The following is a 23,918-nucleotide window of genomic DNA, read 5'->3' as shown; positions in this document are numbered from 1 at the left end:
CCGCCCTCCTCCCTCCTCCCCGCCCTCCTCCCTCCTCCCCGCCCTCCTCCCTCCTCCCCGCCCTCCTCCCTCCTCCCCGCCCTCCTCCCCGCCCTCCTCCCCGCCCTCCGCCCTCCGCCCCGCCCTCCGCCCTCCGCCCCGCCCTCCGCCCTCCGCCCCGCCCTCCGCCCTCCTCCCTCCTCCCCGCCTCCCGAGCCGCGGATCCGCCCTGCCGAGACCGCCCGGCTCCCAGTACCGGAAGTTACGTGAGGTTGACGTCGTGACGTAACCTCCGGTCGCCGCCGACTTCTGAGGCAGAAGCGGAAGTGCAGGAGGTCCCTGGAGTCGTTTCGGTTAAGCCAGGCGTCTGGTGAACCTCCCAGAGAGTTCGTTTTTTAGAGGCCCGCTCCCGCCAGCCCAGACCAGACCAAGCCGGCGTTAAGGGCCGCCCCTTAGCGGAAGGGCCGATGCAGGCCGCGCTCTGGAGCCCCCATAGCGGGGCCGGACCATGAGCCTGCTGGGCAACCTGGCCTCCTCGCCGCGAGACCCTCTGCAGTCCAGCAAGGCCAGGATGAAAAAGCTCCCGAAGAAGAGCCTGAACGAGAAGTACCGGCTCAAGTACCTGCGGCTGCGCAGAGCGGCCAAAGCCACGGTGTTTGTAAGTATGCCGGCGCTCGGGCCTTCTCCACCTTGAGCCCCTCCTAACTCCCGAAATCTTTCCCCGAACTGTTCCCCTTCCCAGAGTGTCAGTGTTAATAGAATGTTAGCTCTTCCAGGGTACATTACTTGTTGTTAGCCTTGTGCGAATTACGTAATTGCTGTAATTTGTTTCCTCGTCTGCAAATGAAAGCTAATAACTACTTTGCTGAGTTAATGAAGATTAAATGAGAAAAGTTAAGGGGTCAGTACCTAGAAGATGTGTCAGTAAGCTTTAGTCACTATCCTTATTGCCACAGAATTCTTGGAAATGCCTTTGGTTCTCCAGAGAAACTTGAGAACTATGGCAGAGCCCTGACTCCAACAAGTCGAACACCTGATTCTAGTTTATTACTTCCATTACCGCAGCCTGCTTCCCACGCACTCCGCACACCCACAGCCGACCCCTTCCCTGAACAGGTACATGAAACTTTTCAGTAGTCCCCGCTTCTGATCTCTTGTGAGTCTTCCAAGTGTTTCTACCTATCTTTTATTGTAGATGCACCGGGTTTATTGAACGAATGAACTCTGTCTGGTTTGCCAGCCACAACTGTTAGACGATATTGTGGCTTGCTCAAGCTCAGCTCAGTGCTTAGAGATAGCAAGTATCTCAAATGTCTTCCCACATGTGAATCAACACCTTAACCTCTTCTTATACCAAAATTTGAACATTCCTTAGCTTTTTTGGACGCACAGGGAAAGGTTTGGAAATTAGAACTTTTATTCTGAGGACGTTTATTTGGCACCTGCTATGTGCACTGGAGAGAAGTAAGAAAAGCAGAATTAAAAGGATTTGGTATCTAGTTGATGTTGCCTTTTATCCCTAAATATCAGCGGTACTTAAAGCTTGGCACCTGTATTATTAGGCTATTGGTTCCATCAGACCCATGAAGGTGGTTTTGTGAAGAAAAAAGGTATTGTTTTGATCGTTCAACGTCTGAGGTCCCAACTGTGGAACATCCGGATTGAAACAGTCCCCTCAGGAGTGATGTTTGGGAGATCAGTGGAGTCATCAGTAAAGAAAGATGATGCTTGAATACATGTAAATAGGTTGTGAAGTTTAAAATTTTATAGACTAGACTTGATTTTGTTCCATCCAGATGTTTCTCTTTAAGGTTCATTACTGCATGGTTTGCTTTGGGTTAGGTTGGTTTTATAAGCTCCCTAAGAGTCAAGGCACTTGGGAGTGAGGACGCTCCCCATGGTTATAAGGGTTGAGCCAAAGTATCTATAGATTTGAGCAGTATGGCCTTCTCGCTGCTGAAGGCTACCCTAATTAAGGTGACCATATGTGTTGATTTTCCTGGGACAGCCCTACTTTGCCATATTGTTCTGGCAAAATCATTACTAACTCCCCCTTTTCACTCAAAGGTGGTGCAGTTTCCCAATTACTACTGTGCCCATAGTAGAAATTGGCCCTGCCTTTAACTTACAGGTTTGTTTACAGTTTGTCTGCAATGTAGACTGGCTCTTCTCCCTAGTAACACATACCTCTTTGGTTTGGAATATAGCTCCTCTTCTCAGCGTACTTTGATCTTCTATTCCTTTTGTGTGATTATATTTCAAATTTTTCTTCAAGGAAAATGCTGCTATTTGTGATGAAATTGCTCGTCTTGAGGAAAAATTTCTTAAAGCAAAAGAAGAGAGACGGTGAGCTGGGGTCACTTTGTGTTCAGAATCACATTTTTGGTGATTGATATGGTGTTGGTGCTCTTGAGGGTTTTTTCCTCCATCAAGATTTTTGTACTTTGCACCAGCCACCAGTGTGGTCCAGAGAAACTCACAGCCTGTGCTACTGGTTCATAGCAACCCAGGTCATGTTAGACTGTGATGATGAAACAGCTCTCTTCATCTTTCTGACTAAAATCTCTGACCACATCCAATAAGTAATTTTACTATAACTCTGCTGTTATAAAAGCCAAGGAATAAAAGAAACTGCATTTTTTTCCTACAAATATTTTTTCAGCATGTAGTACTCTGAGTGAGCAGCTCATGATATGTGCCCTTTGGAAGCCTAACATCTTGCAGCATCCAGTTAGAAGGGTTCTCCATATGCAGAAAGGATGCACTGTAGTCCTGTATCCTTAGCTTCTTGAGGTGTTATCCTCTGGAGCTTCATTTTTCCCAGGGTTCAATAAAAACTTTACTTTTGTGAATGTGATCATCTTTGCGTGTACTTCTGACTTTTCCTTGTACTTGAATAAAATATGGAATTGAGACAAAACAGAAGCTCATATCCCTGTTCCCTTTCCTCCCCAACCTCAGGTACTTGCTAAAGAAGCTCCTCCAGCTACAGGCCCTAACCGAAGGGGACGTTCAGGCTGCAGCTCCTTCCCACAGCTCCAGTTTGCCCCTGACTTACAGTGTGGCCAGCTCTGTGGGAACCCTCCAGGGAGTTGGGCCAGTTTCTGGGCCGAGCACTGGGGCTGAGGAACCATTTGGGAAGAAATCCAAGAAAGAGAAAAAAGAAAAAGGCAAAGAGAACAACAAACTGGAAGGTACCTTGGGGAGAGGATATCAGTTGTCCTGGTGGCTCAGCAACTAATGACAAGAACCTGGTCCTGACTGGTAGACACTCGGCCACAGAGATGATGTAATTCTCACTGGTCCTTAAGCAACCCTGGTAAAAGCCCTTGAAAACCAAGTGTCTTCCAGCCATTCCAGGTAGAGGAATCACAGTTAGACCTGATTAAACGTAACGGGAGCAGTTCAGGGCCTCCCCCACTTCTCCTACACTCCCAACTGTCTGGGAGCCTCCAGTTCAGTCTTTCCTAGAGGCAGGGAAATGGGCTCGTTGGCCTTTGAGCACACAGAGGGCTTGGGAAATTGCTGACCTTATAAATGAAGCCAGAGACCTTACAAAATATAAGGCTTTTAGATCCTAAGCCCTGATGCTGAAATTGGTTACAGACAGGTGGGCGGGTTAGAAAGACAAACAGGGCTTTGGGGAAGAGCCCCATGTGCCCTTTCAGTGCGTGCATAGAACCAGGATTGGCTCATTGCTCTGCATCATGTAAATTTTTTCCCTTCCCCTCAGCATTGCGAGGGGCCTAAAGTGGGTGACCCCAGATTTGCGTTTCAGTTCTGAAGAAAACATCCAAGAAAAAGAAAATGGAGGCAGGTGCCCGCAAGCCGGTTCAGCCCATTGCCCTGGACCCCTCAGGACGGCCTGTGTTCCCCATCGGACTGGGGGGCCTAACAGTGTATAGCCTGGGGGAGGTGAGTGAGCCCAGCGGCCAGGAGAGAGGAGAAGCAGAGACTCGGGAGTGGGGTTGAGCCTTCCCTCCCTGTTCCCATTAGCAGCAGTGTCTTTCTGATCCAGACCAACCCCTGAAAACCTCCAGTCCCTAGGAAAGCAGATTGTTTTCATCGGCTGCACATCCTGCGCTCTTTGTCTCTCTGATCTGAGTCACTCTTTGCAGCCCCAAGGTGGTTCTAGAGGCTTCCACAGTACCCTGGGCTTTTCAGTTCTTCAGCGACCTCAGTGGCAAGTTGGGGGGATCTTTTCTAGATCATCACCGACCGACCTGGCTTCCATGACGAGACTGCCATCTACCCCGTGGGCTACTGCAGCACTCGGGTCTATGCCAGCATGCGGAGTCCAGACCAGGAGTGTCTGTACACCTGTCAGATCAAGGACGGTGGCACGCAGCCTCAGGTACCCACCCTAAGGATAACTGCTGGGTTTCTTTCTTTTTTTTTTTTTTTGCCCTCTTTTTCTGAGAATCTTCTCTGTGACAGGCACTCTACCAATAAGTGATGGAGCCAGGGTGTGAATCTGCATCCATGTGACTTCCCCGACTGACACCCCTTCCCCTGAACCGTTCTGCTCCTCACATTAGTGGTGACCGTGTGAGGCCTGACCAAACTGCTCATGTGTGAAGTGCAGGCTTACACTCAGGGAAGATTAATGTGACACTCTGCCAGTTCAGGTGGAACCAAAATGGAGGCAGCAGAGAAACTACATATTCATTTTTGACTGCACATGCTCTTTTTCTTTTTTAATGTATTCATTTATGTTCGGCTGCACTAGGTCTTCATTGCTGCGTGCGGGCTTCTCATTGTGGTGGCTTCTCCTTGTGGAGCACAGGCTCTAGGCGTGCAGGCTCAATAATTGTGGTACATGGGCTTAGCTGCTGCATGGCATGTGAGATCTTCTGGGACCAGGGATTGAGCCCATGTCCCCTACATTGGCAGGCAGACTCTTAACCACTGGACTACCAGGGAAGTCCCTGACTGTGCCTCCTCTCAATGCTGTGGTTCAAGATGGTTCATTTTCCCACACCACGTCCTCTGATCCTTGGGGAAGATAGACTATTGTCAGAGTTGCAGGCTTCGCTGTCTGATGATGTTGCAGATGGCTGGAAGATGGGGTGGAAGCTTTGAGCAGAAGCTGAGACCCTCCCTGCCTGCCACTTATGGATAATACTGTATGGCTCGTATCCTTGTTAGAAGGCTCTTAAACGCAGCTGAGAGTTCTGATGACCTTGGCCATGCAGCATTTCTCTTTAGAAAGTGTTCTAACAGACAGACTTGATGTTGTAGCAGTGTTTATAACAAATCTATATATTTAAGGAAAATCTAATCAGAATCCTAATAGAATGTAAATGGCAACCAACAAGCTGGTCCTTAATTTCCTCTGAAAGTGTTAGTTGCTCAGTCGTGTCCGACTCTTTGCCATCCCATGGACTGTAGCCCACTAGGATCCTCTGTCCATGGGATTCTCCAGGCAAGAATACTGGAGTGGGTTGCCATATCCTTTTCCAGGGGATCTTCCCAACCCAGGGATTGAACCTGGGTCTCTTGCATTGCGGGCGGATTCTTTACCATCTGAGCCACCAAGGGAGCCCTGAAAGACAAATGCTAAAATATTTTTGAAAACACACATTCTGTAGGGTTTTTTAATTTATTTTTTTAAGCCATTAATCCATCCAATTTTCAGGTACCTTGTGAGCTTTCATTTTTTCCCCTAACTGACATCAAGTGACACCTTTGAAGTGAACTGAAGTGGGCTTCGCTTGTGGTTCAGCTGGTAAAGAATCTGCCTGCAGTGTGGGAGACCTGGATTCGATCCCTGGGTTGGGAAGATCCCCTGGAGAAGGGAAAGGCTACCCACTCCAGTATTCTGGTCTAGAGAATTCCATGGACTGAGCTTTCATTTTTTTCCCCTGACATCAAGTGACACCTTTAATGTATACTAAATACATGCAATACTTTGTTGTGTTTCCAGACAGTTCTATTTCATCTATTTGACTATAAATGCCAATATGACTTTTACTTTAGCTTCATAGAATGTTCTATACTGTAATATAAACATAAACATAGAATATTAAAACATAGAACAATATTTTTATAGTCCTAGGGTGAGGTGAAAGGTTTTCTTTAGCAAGATGTGAGAAGTAGAAGCCATAATGGAAAATAGTAACAGATTTGACTATTAAAAATCTAAACACTTCTGAATGACAAAACTACCATAATCAAAGTTAAAACTCAAGCAACAAACAAGAATAAAATATATCACAGTGGATTAAAATCCAGATAAAGTGCTCTTGTAGTCTTAAGATATAAAAGCAATCAGATGAAAAAAAAATAGGTATTTCACAGAAACAGTGCAGATGGTCGATGAGAACAGACATCACTCGTAATTAGGGAGATGAAAATAAAACAAAAAGATCTTATTTTTCTCATACACAAATATCAGATAGATAATAGCAAATGTTGGCCAGCGTGTAGGAAGACAAGTACAAAGGGCATTAGTAGGAGTGACAATTGTAAAGTTCCTTTTTTTGGAGGCTGCTGGGGTAGTATCAGCAATTTTAATGTGTGAATCTTTGATCCAGGATACTTCTAGATATTCTAGAATGTCTTAGAGAAATGTGCAAATGTGAACAGAAGAGTTACATATAACAGTATAATTGCTACATTGTTTGCAATAGCAAGAATTTAAAAGTAGCCTAAATAGCCATCAGTAGGAGAATGGTTAAAAATTAAGATATATCCACCTTGTGTAATATTATACAACAGTTAAAAGAATGAAGTAGAGAAAGATCCCAAGACCAAAATAATACATTTTAGGCTTTTAACTGTGCTTTGCTCCGAGAGGATATATAAGTGTACACACAATATAAAAGATTGGAATTGGCGTGATCAATATCAAATAGAAGAGCAACCCTGAAATATTTGAAGATAATTGTTCACAGTTTTTTCATGAATTAGCTGAGAAATCAATATAAACCATCAGAATGTTAAATTTGCAACATATGTCATTGAAATAACAAAACCATTCTGACTGAAACTACTCAAGATAATTTATTACTGACAAAATTGAAAGAGCTCTGAAATTTGACACAGGAAGATTGAATCAAATGAAATAATAACCACAGAAGAAAACTTAACAGTAGTAGAAGCTACTCAGTAAGGTCTGTTTTGAATTCTAAAAAAAAAATGATAAATGCACATCATTGTAAGCACATATATACTATATATAAATATATATAGTGTGTATGTGTGTGGGTGTATATATATAGGTATACAGAAAATAGATTAATCCTGTGTGGAATAATTTGATTAAACTCTGAAAGACTGGAAACTGCATAATTGAACTTTATAGAAAACTGGTCAAGGGATTTAACTGACTAAATATAGAACCTGTTACAGAAAAGAATTTTCTTTTTTTTTTTTTTTTTTGCCAGAAATCTTTAAACAGTATAGAAAACTCATCAGGGAATTGTTGGCTAGATTGCACTTGTTACAAAATACTTTGCTGGCAAAAATTCCTCAGTATTAGTAGAATTTTGATCTAACAGTTTCTTTTTATAAACAAGGTATTTTACAAATAAAGTGAAATGGGGATTTGTAGTCAAAATGGCCTAAATCTCTTCCTAGATACTGTAAAATCAACATAATATTATGTGGAGAACAATCTCATTTGTTTTAAAATATCATCTATATTTATAGCTTATAAATATAAGTTAGTGGATAAGAAAGCATCTGGAAAAGTATGGAACAAATTAAGCATTGCCCTCTGGACAATAGTTAAACAAAGGGTGTAGAATCAAACAGTTGAAAGCCTTTCTTTGTTTTATGGTTTGGAGTGTCTAACAGCCAGGACACTGGTAAACAAGAGGTACACCTTGCTTCAGGTTCCAGAGTGAAGAATAGCAGTAGCAGCAGTGTGACTCTGCCACCTTCTCCCTGAAGGCTGGGCTCATTGCTCCTTTATCTTTCTCAGTTTGAAATTGTTCCTGAAGACGACCCCCAGAATGCTATCATCAGCTCTTCCGCTGATGCCTGTCATGCAGAGCTGCTCAAGACCATCAGTACGGCTATGTAAGTTGACCGGTAACTGGAAGGCAGGCTAGAAAGGTCAGTTGGGGTACAGTGAGACCCTCTCTCTTGCTTTTAATGAGTAGAGATCCCTTATAGTATAGAAAGCTAGCCTGTGTCCTTGGCGTATCTTGGCAGCTACACTCTCCAGACTCTCCAAGTCAGGAAAGACTGCTCTGTGTGTTCATACTCAGCTCTCAGCTCTCAAGCAAAAATTCTCCCTTTCCCACCTAGGGGAAAACTAATACCCAACCTGCAACCGTCTGGAGCCGACTTTTTTGGGTTTTCTCATCCAACCATCCACAACCTGATCCAGAGTTGTCCAGGAGCTCGAAAATGTGTCAAGTAAGTGGAGTCGAATCCATTTCCTTGAAGGAAGCTCCGTGCTCCGTGGGCAGGGACTAAACTGGTGGTCACTGTTCATCTGTTTATTGCGCTGCTTCTGTACATAAGGCACAGTGTTGTCTTCTGCGGCCTGTGGACGGTACCCCGCTGTCCTGGAGGTCTTATCATTTGTGTGCATCATGACAGCAAACGGATGGGGAAGTCCTGCAGAATAAGGGTCACTAGAGACACCTGTCTGCGTGCTTTTCAATTTTGGTTAGTTAATATGTTTTTCAGATGTATGTGGGAGAGACCTAAAGAAAAAAGACCTGATGCCTTTGGAGGGACGAATGGATTAACAGCCAAAAGATGACTCAATAATGTTCCCTTTGGTCCTGCAGTTACCAGTGGGTGAAGTTTGACGTGTGCAAACCTGGAGACAGCCCGCCACCACAAGAACAGCTAGAGAATGACATAGCTACAAGCTTTGAAGCCTTTCAGAGACACAGCTTCGATGAAGATCATAGTGATCCCATTCTACAAGGTATCTTTTTTATTTTTCCCTTCTGGTTTGAAAGTTGACTGTTTTTAGGCTACCCTTCCCTCTTCCTTCATCACCGAGTATCCCACTGACCTGGGCAGTGAGTGACAAAGGCTTTCCCTGCTCCAGCCACAAGGTATCCATAGCAGAAGTCTCAAGGCATGGCTGAGATCCTGGGGTGACTCACCAAGAACTTAGGGCAGCTCATTTTCTAAGCTAGATAAGTCCTCAGCAGAACTCTCGGGAAGTTTACTCTGGGCACATGTAGTGAGGAGATCCATGGCCTTGGTCCTGCCTATGCTCCATGGATTCCCCCCACAAATGAGTGGAGTGATCAGGGGTTCCAGCATGGGAGTCATATAGGGAGAGCCCTGGACTGGAAATGAGAAAACAGAATTAACTTCTCTGTCTTTGCCTACTGTGCTCTGTAACCTTAGACAAGTTACTTAATCTATTTCAGCCACAGTTTTCTCCTTTTTTTTTTTTAACATTTAAGTATGGTTGATTTACACTGTTAATTTCTGCTGTACAGCAGAGTGATTCAGTTATACATATATACTTTATAGTCTTTTATGTTTTGTCACGTGATATTGACTATAGTTCCCTGTGCTATACACTAGGAGCTTGTTTTTTATCCATCCATCCATAAATATCCATACATTTTGTTCATGTATGTACTAGTCTGCATGTCTAGTCTACTAATCCCAAACTCCCAATCCTTTCCTCTCCCTTGGCAACAAGTCTGTTGTTCTCTGTCGATGAGTCTGTTTTTGTTTTGTGGGTATGTTCATTTGTGTTGTATTTTATATTCCACATATAAGCAATATCATATGGTATTTGTCTTTCTCTTTCTGACTGACTTCACTTTGTATAATAACCTCTGTCCATCCATGTTGCTGCAAATGGCATTATTTCATTTTTTTTATTGCTGAGTTATATCCCATTGTATGTATGTATGTGTATCTATGTTTACATACCACATCTTCATTCATTCATCTGTCAGTGACTTGGCTATTATGTTGCTATGAACATAGGGGTGCACATATCTTTTTGGATTATAGTTTTGTCTGGGTATATGCTCAGGAGTGGGATTGCTGGATCATATTTATGACTGTAGTTTTTTGAGGAACCTCCATACTGTTTTCCACAGTGGTTGCACCAACTTAAATTCCATCAACAGTGTAGAAGGGTTCCTTTTTCCCTACACCGTCTCCAACATTTATTATTTTGTAGACTTTTTAATGATGACCATTCTGACTAATGTGAGGTGGTGCCTCGTAGTTTTGATTTGCATTTCTGTAATAATTAGGGATGATGAGCATCTTTTCATGTGCCTATTGGACATTTGTATTTCTTCTTTGGAGAAATGTCTGTTTAGATGTTCTGCTCATTTTCAGTTGGGTTTTTTTTTTTTAATTGTATGAGCTATTAGTATGTTTTCAAAACACAACCATTGTCAGTTGCATCATTTGTAAATATTTTCTCCCAGTCCATAGGTTGTCTTTTCGTATTATGGTTTCCTTTGCTGTGCAAAAACTTTTTAAGTTTGATTGGATCCCATTTGTTTATTTTGCTTTTATTTCTTTTGCCTTGGGAGACTGACCTAAGAAAACATAAAACATACGATTTATGTCGTATGTTTTGTCTTGTGTTCTCTTCTAGGAGTTTTATGGTGTCATGTCTTACATAAAATCTTTAAGCCAGTTTGAGTTTATTTTTGTGTAGGGTGTGGGGTTGTGATTGATTTACATGTGGCTCTCCAGCTTTCCCAGCACCACTTGCTGTATTTCAGCCAGTTTGCATCATTGTAAAAGTAAATATCTGTCCTGTCTCATCAAACAAGGGCAGAACTGGGCTGACACATGAGAAGGAGTTGAAAGAATTAAAAGGATATGTATTTGTCTGATCAAGCCAGTCTCCTAAGATTCCCAGGCAGCAGTGGAACTCAAGGCATTTTTTTCTCCAGGATCCTTGGACCTCCCTGAGCTTCAGCCTACAGCCTTTGTGTCTTCTTACCAACCCATGTTCCTGACGCATGAACCCTTGGTAGATGCTCACCTTCGTCACCTGAAATCTCCGTCACCGTGTAGCCCATCTCAATCTCCGGATTGAAGTAAAAGGGATCGATGCCACATCATTCTCATCAGGATGGGTATTTTAGCTTAAACTAAGTAATACTTAGATTATAGAGAAGAAGGCAGCAACTCAGGGGTGAAGAAGATAGTAAATTAACACATTTTGTCACAGAGGTTCCCATGGTGACAGCTTTCCTGGGAAAAACTTCAGCTGTTTTATTTTTAGTAATAAATTTCTGTTGACAGTTCTGCTTATTTTCATCTTGTTGTCATCACTATATAATCAGAATCTTACACCTTCTGACAACCCTCCACCCTTGATTCTGAGCCTGGGTCGTTGACTGTAAGTCTCAGCCCCTGCAGCTGCTTTATCTTCATGTCAGTGTGATCAGAATCAGATCCTATTCATCCCCAAGCTGGAAGGTCCAGTCCAAAGCCCACTGTTCATCTTTTTCACATTTCACAAGAGGATACAAAAAATCATCTCTAGCCTTGTCTGCATCCCCTTTGTGGCTCCACTGAATACACTGAAGCCACACATTAACACAACATAATTGGTTCCCATCCTCCATAACAGACTTACCCCATCAGTTCATTAGTCGTGTAATAACACTGCATTCTATATAACAGGATTTTCTGGACTCCACTTACAGCATTAAGGTAGAGGCTTAACCTATCACTGAAGCCCAGCCAGTTCAACTCCACAGTACTTTGTGTGATGACTCACTGTCACCCAGCCAGGAACCAGGGCTGGCTGGAATGGAAGGAACCAAAGGAGCCCAGATGCAGAAGGATGGGGAGGGAGTGGTGAGAACTGGGTTGTCACTGTGCTACGATCCACAGCCACTAACGGAGAAAACAAACGGGGCCTGGCATCTTATGGGACTATATCTGGACAGCCGAGGGACGGATCAAATGCAGCCTTTAGAGCACGTCACACTGGCCACCATAAAGTGTCAGAAGCTAAAGTGACTAATGTTAATTTTATGACTTTCAATTATGGTCTTACAAGTTTTTATAACTTTTACAGTGCAAAAATATAATAAAATCTGGATAATAGCAAATTGAGGATAGAAAGGAGATCACTCAAAACTGTTGCATGTTTTTCATTTTTCTTATTTCTCTGCATCAGATGACAAAACCCATTTGCACTTAACACAGAAATGGTATCTGCTGCATAACCTATATCTTTCCATTCTGTTACAGTCCAAGTTAATCACAAGTTCACAATGAGCTTCATTTTAAGAAAGACATTAAAGAGTTTTTATAAGTTAGCGCATGAAGTGAAAGTTGCTCAGTCGTGTCCGACTCTTTGCGACCCCACGGACTATACAGTCCATGGAATTCTCTAGGCCAGAATACTGGAATGGGTAGCCTTTCCCTTCTCCAGGTGATCTCCCCAACCCAGGGATCAATCCCAGGTCTCCCGCATTGCAGATGGATTCTTTACCAGCTGAGCCACAAGGGAAGCCCATAAGTTAGTGCATGGTTTACTTAATAAGTATTCGTTTGTAGCTTCCCTAGAAGCTCAACCTTATTAGTTGTTTTCAACTTTGGCAGTCAAGACCCACATCTTTTAAAATTAAGTTAGAAGACAACATACTGGAATGCATTGCATGTTGAAAGGTTGAATTCAACGATACTGTGTATATAGGTGTTTATCTCCCATTCACAATGCACATGGGGATATATGATACAAAGTGTTTTTACTATGGACCATTGTTTTAAATAACTTGAAAAACACTGTTGTAGCTATACACTTAAAATTTTTTTCATCTATTGGATTGTTAAAGATTTCTTAAGTTTGACAACATTCAGTGTCAGTGAGAATAGGGGGGAAATATGGGACTCTGCCTTGGTGGGAATGTCAACTGTTGAATCCTTTGGAAGGGTTAAGCTGTAGGTATTAAAATGTTAAACGTATTTATCCTTAAACCTGTTAGTCCACATTAGGGACCCTAAGAGATTAAGCACAGAATGATGTTGACATGTAACAGTTATCACAGTATTAGTTTAAAACCCTCTATGTCCACTAATAGCAAATTGGTTCAAGTATGGGGCACCCACAAACTGAAGCAAATGAAATCTCTTTTCACTTTACCTAGGAAAATTATTTTGTTATAATAAGTCAAAAACACCAATAACAAAATAATATACCCATGTAGTGGTATGTAAAATGTGACCCAAACAAATCAAGTGATGTTCACCAAAACACTGTCCAGATGATGAATTTGGGGATCATTTTTACTTGCTTATGCTCTTCTTTAGCATCCAAGTCTTCTACAGTGATCATAAATTTCACTGTATTATTATTTTCATTTGGGAAATACACTGAATTCCTAGAGAATGTTTTAAATTATTCAACCATTAAAAATTAATTTTCACATGACTTGCATTAAGATACCCACTACCTAAACCTAACTAGTTATACGCTGTGCCCTAGGTTACTAGGAGTGAAGGGAACATAGGCCTAGAGCTCTTGGCCATCTCTTGCTCCTTCCAGGTTAGAACAGCTACTGAGCACCTGTATGTTGGGGGTAGACAGTAGATTCATTTTTTTCCTCAGGAGTTGGTGCAGGGTTCATGGTTTCTGTGAGGTCAGATGAGTCAGAGTCCAAGGTGCAGGTATGAGAAGTTAATTGTACGCTAGAAGTAGTCAAAGGAGCCCAAGTTCCTTGCATGCTGCATAGCTGTTTTGGTTTTTGCTAACTAAAATCTTGGTACTGGGACTTCCTTGGTAGTCCAGTGGTTAAGACTGCACTGCAGGGGCATGGGTTCAATCCTTGGTCGGGGAATTAAGATTCTGCCTGCTGTGTGGTACAGCCAAAAAATTAAAAGATAAATAAAATTTTAAATAAAATCCTGGCACTGACAAAGCATTCCTGCTGTTCAGTTACACTAGGACCCCTCAGGGCAGGTGTGGAGAGGGATGCGTGTGCTTCTGTGCTTGTTTTTCACATTAAGACAGTAGAAACTACTCGCAGATAAATCTTGCTCCTTTCTCAGTTTCAAAGGACAATTTGCAAGCCTGTTCCAAACCCAGTTTTCTCTAGAGATCAATGTGTACCCATGACTCAGGATGATACTTTTATTTCCAGCTTAATAGATGACAGTTATCAAATGCCTTCAGCTGTTTTCAATCAGCCAGTAAACACCATTATGGTTCTCAACAGTATACACCAAAGCCCTCTTTCACATTCGTCCCAGCTGGATTATTTTTCTAAATGCTTATCATGTAGCTTTACCTTCAGACTCTCCTTGTTCTCCCATCTGGATTATTTTCTTTGTTAAACCTCTTACCTGTCAAGAGCCCGATATTGCTATCTACCCATCCGTGACCTCTGCAGTCATGTGGTTCCCGCACGGGCTGCTCCACCTCGCCGTCTCTCGTGCCACCTCATGGTCATCCCTGCGCGCCTCCCCAAGTCCCTGCACATGGTTGTGGTTTCTTTGTTTTAAACGTCCGCATTATCATTTAGACTGAAGGAATAGAATTGGTTTTAGCTTAGCACAAAACAGGGCCATCTTCAATTCTCTGAAAGACTGTCGTGTACCAGAAGAAAACATTTCAGTTCCACATGAGGAAAAATTGTTGGGAAGTTTAGAATGGAAACTCTACAGAAATTTGATAACCACTTGTCAAATTTTATTAAAAAACACACATAAATGCTAGTCAGCCTCCAAGGCCTTAAAATCGCTTCCAATCCTGAGTTTCCACAGTCTAGGGGTAACACAAAAGTGTTAAAGACTGTTCACTCCAAATAATGAAGGAAGTGAGTGACACAAGTTCAACTTGTTTGTAGCTGGTAATTAGTCTAATGGATACCTGGCCTGGCTGAGGACATAAGGCAAGCTTTCGTTCCATTTGCCTACCAGCCCTGGCATCTTAGAATATGGAAACAGCCACGTGCTAGCCGGGTGCTGTCAGTGAGGCAGTTTGATTAATTTCCATTAAAATCAGTAGTTGTCATTTAAACTCAAATGCCCAAATCTAAAGGATCCACACTTATGTCTAAGACGTGACTACACTGCTATGAGATCATTTAGCAGTCCTGCTGCGATACCCAGGGCTCAGGTTTGTAATGAGAGCAATGAAGGGAGGAGCGGGCAGGGTACTGGTGGGGTGGTACAGGGGGCACTGCTTATATTCACAAGGCCATGGCGTCCAGGCATACCGAAGAGCAGCTGGGGTGTCACGACAAGACGCAATGTTCAGGGCCAGGGTCTGGGTGGAGAAGGTGTCCATGGGGGCTGGAAGCCACGTGCACTGGCGGTCGCTGCAACAGGAGACCTAAACAGGAGGTCACGAACGGGGACGGTTAGGACAGTTGGGAGGATGTGCCAAGAGATGGGACTGCTCTGCAGACAGACTGAAGGGAGAGAAGGGGCTGCTCTTGGCCAAGGACGGGTTTTCTACAATAACCAGGACAAACTGGGTCTGGTTATCACAGCCACAGATCGATAATAAAAGTTCACAAGATAAACAGCTGAGATCAAGAAATAAAACAGTAAATTACTGAGAGAGACAAGACAGCATGGAGACATGAAGCACTTAAGAAAGGCTCCGCTGAACAGTCTTCCTGTGATCCTCCCGCCAATCAGGCAGGAATCTGGGTGAGTTAAGCCAGCCTCTGGGCTGCTCTCTGGCTCCCAGTGGAGCTGGGGGAAGATGAAGGGGCACACGGAACTGTGGATGGTAAGCTGTTCTCAAGTCAGAAAGTGATTCTGGTGAAGGGAGTGTTAAAATACCCAGTTCCCAAAGGTTCAAATCTGTCCTGGCCCCAACTCAGACTCCAGGGCCAGGCAGTGGACAGATTGCCAGCAGCTGACTACAGAGGGGAACTCAGAATGCAGATTCCAGGGAGCCGGGACTCACCTAAAACCCAGCATCCAGGGAAGCTAAGTGGAGTTAGGTGCTAAGTAAACACCTGAGGCAGGGGGATTCCAGAGGAGGAACAGCCCCATGGACTCTTGTGTAATTACAGTTTGTCTTCTACATTCTTTCATTGTCCCTCCAATGCCCTCTTTTCACTCACCGCCCCTCACTGCCTAAAAGGCCTCAGGACTCGCAAAGACACTCATCTAAATATTCCACCTGGGGATGCCTCCAGCCACCACCCTGGCCTTGTTGTTGTTGAGTTGCTCGGATGCGTTCAACTCTGTGACCCTATGGACTGTAGCCCACCAGGCTCCTCTGTCTGTGGGATTTCTCAGGCAAGAATACTGGAAGTGGGTTGCCATTTCCTTCTCTTGGGGATCGGAATCCCAGACCTAGGGATTGAACCCGAGTCTCCTGCATCGGCAGGTGGATTCTTTACCACCGAGCCACCAGGGAAGCCTCAACCTTAGGAGACTCCTAAATAAGCTATTTCATCAACAGCCCCAGTTCCACAATGGAATGATCCTCACCAGGTATTAGAAGCAAGTACAGAGTTCCATTACAGTGAAAGTGAAAGTCACCAGCCATGTCTGACTCTTTGCGACCCCAGAGACTACAGTCCATGGAGTTCTCCAGGCCAGAATACTGGAATGGGTAGTGTTTCCCTTCTCCAAGGGATCTTCCCAACCCAGGGATGGATCCCAGGTCTCCCACATTTCAGGTGGATTCTCTACCAGCTGAGCTACCAGGGAAGCCCATTACAGTAATTCAAACTAAGCTGCAAATCACCACACTTAAATCTCTTAAAGGAGAGATTAAACTCAGAAGAAAATCAGAATTTAGGATAGTGCGACCAAAAAAGATGTCCAAGGATGAGGGAAATATTCTGCAGCCAGGATCCTTTCCTTTCAAATAGGTACCCACAAATAATGCTACCTGTCCTGAGCAAAAATGTTTGCTCTGGGAGGGAAAATACAAAAGGAATGTCTTTTTAATACGGACTCTTAATTTGTTAATTTTAATAATTTTTTTATTTTTTATTATTTAATTAATTTAATTGTTCAATTTATTTTATAAATTTTAAACAAAATTATATATTTTATAAAATAAAAATATTTATTTCATAACATTTCTATATATTTTTATTTAATAGTGATTTAATTTTTAAATTAGCTTTTGTCCCATCAAAATTGCCTCTAAGTGAATGAATTAAGACCTGCTTGCTTGTCACTCTGAGATAAACTTAGCCCCTGACCAACCAAGACCTGCCTCGTGTATAATGAGATGAGCCTCGGTGTGGAGGAAATCCTGATCTCCACACAGGATGAATCCCTATTGTTTTCTGCAGCTCTTACCTCAAATATCTTGTCGTCACGCCTCTGCACCTTGATTGGCTGGGAATATGTGAGGTTTAGCAGCCCCGTGTTGGCCAGGAGTTCTATCTTCTGAGGCAGTGGTCCTTGAAAGATCAACTTCTCCCCGTAAGCCAAGGCACGGGCCCCCAGGTGCAGCCTGTAGGCCACCGTCTGCTTATCTCGAGGGTGTATGCTACAGGACGAAGAACAGGGAGAGACCTTCGGGTTTGGGCTCAACAATAGTCACATTTTTTTTATTAAAAAAAAAAGGAAATCTTATACAAAGCACCCTTTAAGAAGGTGAGACTGAATCTAATAGCCAGTGATCCGTGACTAGTCAGCCTAAGAGAAATGGTGAATTGTAACCACAGACGGGTCTTCTACAACCCTGAAATAACTGATGGCTTGGAAGGAAGGCATAAGGGAAGAGGAGCAGGGAGGGAGGGCAGACTTTGGAACTTACCTAGAAGAGTTCTCGTAAGACTGTCGCAAGCACTCAAAGTTCTCAAAGTGTTTCGTCTGAATCAGTTTTTCATTACTTGGCCCCCTCCAGGTTTTATGTGTTCACTCAACAAACATTCATTCATTCAAAAAGCAAATATTCATTCAAGCTCCTACTATAATTGGGACACTCTGCATTGGGTTCCATGTCACACTGACAGTCCCTGGTATCCTACAGCTAGTAGGCAGTAGTCATCAGGGCTGTTCACCAACGTCCCAGTAGTCCTCCTCTGAGTCTGTGGTAGAATTCCACTCCCTGCTCTTACTAAAAATAGACGTGGCCATGGGACTTGCCGTGGCCAGTGCAATGTGAGCAGAAGAGACTTGTGTTGCTTCGGGTGGAAGCATCCAGCTGCGAATATGAGACCGTCAGGCAGCTGTGGAAGCGCAGATCCCCCCGGAGCCTCTGTCGCTCTGGATCTGTGAATGACGACAACAGCAAAGCCCCTTGGTGGACCTTCTTTGGACATGGAGTGTCAACACGAAATAAGGTTCGGTGGCATCAAGGCCCTGGGGTGGGGAGGGGTTTTAGTTACTGTAGCACATTCAGGGTGTGAATGATGGATAAATCATGCTTCTAGGGTCCATTCCTTAGGCCCTCTCACAAGTGAACATCAAGAGAAGGCCAGAGAGAACACTTATTACTGCTCAAGCAAAGCCCGAGAAGCACCCACCTGCCAAAAGGTGAGTTCCTATCACAGAGATCCACGGAGGCAGCCATGAAAGTGTTGGGCATCCTTTGGTTGGGGACGTAGCCAAAGTCGGCTGTCTGATGCCAACGGATCTGGGGAAGTCCATCATTCAGGGCTTCATCAAACAAATAGGAAGATAACTAGAAAGTAGACACTGTGCATCAGAACTTCACTGCATCAGAAACCTACACTTCAAAAAAGCTAGAAAAACATGAAGAAAAAATTTTTAAAAGAAACCTTCACTGGAGTCTTTCACAAGCAGACCCTGCTTCTGCTTCACTCACTCGCCCACGGGCTGATCCAACACCTTCTTACTGAGTCTTTCACCCTCATGGCTGAACTGCTCACCCCACAAGCTGTGGTGGAACTCTGCCCCTCCAGTCCCCTCCTTGCAGCAAGACCTGGAGTCTATTTCTCCTCGCACTGAACCTGGGCTAAGCCTGTGATTTGCTCTGACAAACAGCATGCAGCTGAGGTGATGGTGAGCAGCTACTGAGTCTCTGCCTCAGGAGTGCTTGCCTTCTGGTTTCGTCTTCTCAGAACCCTGAGATGGCCATGGAACAAAAGTGCCACTACCCTGCTGAAGTAATGTGGAGACAGTGGCCTTGGGAACTGGAAGGTCATGAGGAGAGAGGCGTTCATGTGCCCGCCTTCCCAGCTGAGGGTCCAGTCACGTGAATTCTGGATCCTTCAGTTCCAACTGCAGGCACATGAGCAAGCCTGGCTAAAGTCCCAGAGCAGAGATGAGCCGCTCCGGGGGACCACCTCTCCCTGCCTGGCCAACCCATGGAATGAGGAGCAAACACAGTGGCTGCTATTGTCAGCCCCAAAGTTCTGAGGTCGTCTGTTACAAAGCGGTAGGTCACTGACCTATTGTACATCTGTGCACAACACTGGGCAAAGCTCTGTAGGGAAGTGGAGAGGACTCTGCCCTTGTTGCTAAGGCGTGTCCGACTCTTTGCAACCCCGTGGACTGCAGCATACCAGGCTCCTCTGTCCTCCACTATCTCCCAGAGTTTAGTCAAATTCATGTCCATTGAGCCAGTGATGCTTTCTAACCATCTCATCCTCTATCACTCCCTTCTCGTTTTGCCTTCAATCTTTTGTGGCATCAGGGTCTTTTCCAAAGAGCCGGCTCTTCACATCAGGTGGCCAAAGTATTGGAGCTTCAACTTCAGCACCTACCCTTGAGCACACAGCAGACTTCATCAAAGACCCCAGTCCTTAGCACGTTCCAGCAGCCGTGCCCTGTTGCCACCTGGTCGTGGGGTTTCTCCCACTGAAAGAAAGAGTACATTTTCCCCACCACTGATTCTTATTAAACTCTCCTATGCAAATTGGTTTTAACACATGAAGTGATAAAAGGTGGTGGAGCTTCGCAATGAAATGTCATGAAAACTAGAAAATGGCAATAAAAAGATCCACTGAGTAACCCTGCTGCTTCCCACACAACACCCAAGAGAGAAGGCTGAAAGTGGGGCCATGTGCGCCAACAGGCGCCATGATGTGGATCCCTGCAAGAACCACCTAGAAGAGTCTAGGGGGGGGATTCTAGCCTGAAGTGCTGAGGAAGAAATGCTACCAAGAGCCACTCAAGCCAAGGAAGTTGTTTCAAAATGGCAGTTGGCTGAGAATTCCTGCAGTCATTCCCCACTACTTCATCAGCTGTACTACTATAGATTGACCACATGGGGGCACCAGCAGACTCTACACCCACAAGAAATTCCTGTGTTTTTCCCGAGACAAAGCAGGGCACTTGCAGGGATTAGGAGAAACACTGCTGCTAAAGAAGGCATGTCACAGCGAAAAAATATAAAAGTGGCTGCATTTGCAGGATTTTACAATAGCATCTGTGGTTTGTAATCTGGTTCACTGTTTCTCCAAAATCCTTCTGAAAAAGCATATACTCCCTCGAGAAGCGGGTAGTCGTGTCCGGACATGAGAGCTGGACTATGAAGAAGGCTGGGTGCCGAAGAACTGATGCTTTTGAACTGTGGTGCTGGAGGAGACTCTTAAGAGCCCCTTAGACTGCAAGAAGATCAAACCAGTCAACCCTGAAGGAAATCAACCCTGAATATTCACTGGAAGGACTGACACTAAAGCTGAAGCTCCAATACTCTGGCCACCTGATTAGAAAAGATCAGATTAGAAAAGATCCTGATGCTGGGAAAGATTGAAGGCAGGAGAAGAGGGCGACAAAGGATGAGATGGTTGGATGGCATAACCAACTCAATGGACCTGAATTTGAGCAAACTCCAGGAGATAGTGCAGGACAGAGGAGCCTGGCGAGCTGCAGTCCATGTGGTCACAAAGAGTCGGACACAACTCAGCAACTGAACGATAACAATAATAGGCTCTGCAGTCCTGGACTCCGGCTCCTCTTTCTCTCTCCCCATGCCTCGGATCACACATCAGTATTAAACTTGCAGACACGTGGGTGTAGCCCTGCCCTCTCCACACAGCTTGCGTCCCCTCTCTGTGTGCCCCCGTTACTGCCACCACGGTTTCACACACAGCCCTTTCATCAAGCCAACTCATCTTCCTTTACAGACCAACTGTCCCTCCAGATTTTCTGACGTCTCTCATTAATAATAATAAACACGGGCATTTTCTCACTTGTGCCAAGCTTTACATGGACTAGCTCATTTAATACTTAAAATAACAAAGAGGTTCGATGTCTTATTAGAAATCACACAGCTAAGGAAGTGCCAGAGCTGAGATTCAAATCCCCAGACTACGCTCGGAACCATTAAACCATTGTATTTGACAGTTCCCTTTGAGTTAAACATTTATAGTCCCAGTTTTTCACAAGCAACCAACATACTGTTGATGATGATAAAGCTGGCGCCCGAGGCTAAGGCACTTCTACTAAATCAGGGGTACAGGACAAGGAGCAGGTCTCTCTGCTTCCTGCTATATATTTCTAGTAGCTCACACAGTCTGTGGCATATAATAAACACTTAAACATATTTTGGGCCTGAGTTGATTGAAGTCACATTCCAACCACCATGTACACAGGCTGAGAGGCAAAAAAAGTACCTCCAAGGACCAAATGTAGTTTCTACCAACAGTAATACAGAAGTGGTGACAGGCGTTGCTATTTTGAAAATAATGAGCAGAATATTCTTGTTCAAAGTCAAAACAAATGTAAGAAAGGAGAAAGGAAATGATTGTAAAGTAATTATAAGTGGAAAGCAGGTCTATAAAAATCTTTTATCCAAAAAAAGGCCTGTGAACTAGGACAGGGTAGAGGAACGGGGCGGGGGGAGGCAAGGGGGGATGGTGAGAGGGAAGTATCTGTGGGCTACCAGAGGCAGACGCCTACAGACAGGTGTGTCCAACTCAAATACTAATGCCTGTCCTGTGTCTATCCTGTGAGGTGGGCCTCATTTTTGTCACATCTTACTTGTTTAATTCCTATGTTTCAGAAAAGTCAGAACTACTGCCCCACTAGGACGTCTGGGTCCTGGAGGGGTCATGTGAACAGGCAAGGCGAGACACTTACGAAATTGGTTGTGTGCATGTTAAGTTGCTCAGTCATGTCTGACTCTTTGTGACCCCATGGACTGTAGCCCACCAGGCTCCTCTGTCCATGGGATTTCCCAGGCAAGAATACTAGAGTGGGTAGCCATTTCCTTCTCCAGGGGATCTTCCCAACCCAGGGATTGAACCAACATCTCCTGCATTGCAGGCAGATTCTTTACCACTGAGCCACCTGGGAAGCCCAAATACTGGTTACTCATTAATTTTTTTAAGATTTAATTGTCCCGTCAGTGAGCTGAGATGAATTAAGCTATGTTCAGTTTTTGACCAGCAGGCAGGCTATGAGGGCAAAAAAAAAAGGAACATGGATTCCAGGGAAGAGGTCTCAGCAGCATCTCCCCCATCAAAGCCCACAAACCCTCTTCCTCTCGGCACCTACCTGGACAAATCCAAACGGGAAGAGGCGCTCTGTCTGCCCCTGGGAGCCATCGTGGAAGGTCTGGCGCCAGTCATCAATGAGCAGAGGGAATGTACAGTTGTACAGGTCCCTGTTAAAGTTTACATTGGACTCCCCTGCAAACAGTCCAAACTGTGAGAAGGAGTTGGGGTAGATGCAAGATGGCCCCCCACTGCTCCCTAGCCTCTATCCTGAGGCCTCCCTGGACAGGCCTTGGGTTTGCTCTAGCCGATGGGCCATCAGCAAACATGATTGCAAGAGCAAATCGACTCTGGAGTTTGTTCTCTCCCGACACACTTGGAAGCCTGACACTGCCATGTAAATGATAAGTAAGGCTGAACTAGCTTGCTGAAGATCTTCCGTGGTGGCTCAGTCAGTAAAGAATCCACCTGCAATGCAGGAGACCAGGGTTCAATCCCTCGGTCGGGAAGATGCCCTGGAGGAGAAAATGGCAACCCACTCCAATATTCTTGCCTGGAGAATCCCATGGACAGAGGAGCCTGGAGAGCTACAGTCCACGGAGTCACAAGGAGCTGGACACAACTGAGCAATAAACCATCACTATCACAGCTTGTTGAAGGACGAGAGGCCACATGAGAACCAGGAGCCCCAGTCAACAGACATGAGGTAGAGGCCATCCTAGGTCATCCAGCCACCAGACAACCTGCCAGGCTGCCAAAGACACATAGGAGATCCCAGCAGAAATGAGCCAAAGCAGCCCCAACAGAAACACTACCCTGCTAACTCAAAGGAGAGTGAGCCAAATAAAATTACAACAGTTTGAAGTCACTAAGTTCCAGGCTGGTTTGTTATGTGGCAACAGCTGATACAATGGAAAACCAGGAAACTGAACACTCACCCTGGTACCATATCACCCCCTTCAGTGTCATGTTACGGAGCGGATGGATCATGGCATTCCAGAGAACAGAGTGTGCACTAGGACCAGTTTCAAGGTCAGATGGCACGGACCTAAAATCAGGAAGACACGCAAGTGTCAGGAGAGAAGCAGTGACTGATCCCATGATCATCCCTGAGCTAGGTATCTCTCCAGCTTCACTCAGGGCAAACCCCTGATGAAAGCAGCTCAGAGTTCGATTCAACCACTCTGTTTCCATGAAAACACGTGTCAGTCGGCTCTCTGTGAGTTCAGTGGCACCAGCCCCGTTTCCATCTAGTGATTGAGACCAGGGGCAGGGGTGGGGGGAGGAGCAGGCAGGTGTTAATGAGTCTGTCACACAGGCAAAAAGTTTGCTTAACCAGCACTCACTGAATGGACACTGAGGTTAAGTTCTTTGCTTTTATAAGCAATGCCATGATTAGCTTCCTGAGAGCTGAATCATTACATACAGTCTTCATTATTTCCTTAAACTAAATTCCCAGAAATGAGATGGCCAGGTCAGAAGGCACGTTTTCTGATGACGTGGAACATGGCCCTAAGTTGTCTCTGTGGAATACTTGTGTGAATTTCTCTTGGAACGGCTGTGTGTGAGAACCCCCATGGCCCCTTGGTATTGTCCTTGCCATGCCCCCTTCCCCATGGGAAGCCTGGCTTTAGATTCTTCCACCTCTACTCAGAGTAAGGCTTTCTGTTGCAAAGCAGGATGACTTCA

At 44.7% G+C, this 23,918-nt stretch overlaps 2 protein-coding genes across 18 annotated transcripts in view; one reads left to right on the top strand and one right to left on the bottom strand.

Annotated features, from left to right (window-relative positions):
• Positions 1 to 283: 283 nt before the first annotated feature.
• Positions 284 to 11,196, top strand: TBRG1 (transforming growth factor beta regulator 1). The gene is made up of 9 exons (XM_081535129.1): positions 284 to 637; positions 2,255 to 2,325; positions 2,941 to 3,173; positions 3,758 to 3,894; positions 4,187 to 4,333; positions 7,907 to 8,004; positions 8,236 to 8,346; positions 8,727 to 8,869; positions 10,833 to 11,196. Exons 1-9 carry the CDS (start codon positions 488 to 490, stop codon positions 10,976 to 10,978), a joined length of 1,236 nt encoding a protein of 411 aa, XP_081391255.1. The 5' UTR covers positions 284 to 487; the 3' UTR covers positions 10,979 to 11,196.
• A 3,369-nt stretch (positions 11,197 to 14,565) lies between these two features.
• Positions 14,566 to 23,918, bottom strand: part of SIAE (sialic acid acetylesterase) — a 35,937-nt gene continuing 26,584 nt past the window's right edge. For 11 of the 17 annotated variants that reach the window (XM_081535093.1, XM_081535094.1, XM_081535089.1 and 8 more), the window contains 5 exons: positions 23,168 to 23,277; positions 22,291 to 22,424; positions 18,351 to 18,508; positions 17,176 to 17,368; positions 14,566 to 15,232 (listed from right to left, as the gene is read on the bottom strand). In XM_081535093.1, coding sequence (XP_081391219.1) covers positions 14,981 to 15,232; positions 17,176 to 17,368; positions 18,351 to 18,508; positions 22,291 to 22,424; positions 23,168 to 23,277 — 847 coding nt within the window. In that variant the 3' untranslated portion in view covers positions 14,566 to 14,980. Of the gene's footprint in view, positions 15,233 to 17,175; positions 17,369 to 17,638; positions 18,097 to 18,350; positions 18,509 to 22,290; positions 22,425 to 23,167; positions 23,278 to 23,918 lie in introns of all 17 variants that reach the window. The other 6 variants (XM_081535078.1, XM_081535079.1, XM_081535087.1 and 3 more) reach the window with 2 other exon arrangements.

The sequence above is a fragment of the Giraffa tippelskirchi genome, chromosome 10 (assembly GCF_054371585.1).
Source record: "Giraffa tippelskirchi isolate mGirTip1 chromosome 10, T2T-mGirTip1v1.2.pri, whole genome shotgun sequence".
NCBI classification, from domain to species: domain Eukaryota; kingdom Metazoa; phylum Chordata; class Mammalia; order Artiodactyla; family Giraffidae; genus Giraffa; species Giraffa tippelskirchi.
Note: the sequence above shows the minus strand (reverse complement) of the source record. Positions and strands in the feature narration are given on the sequence as shown.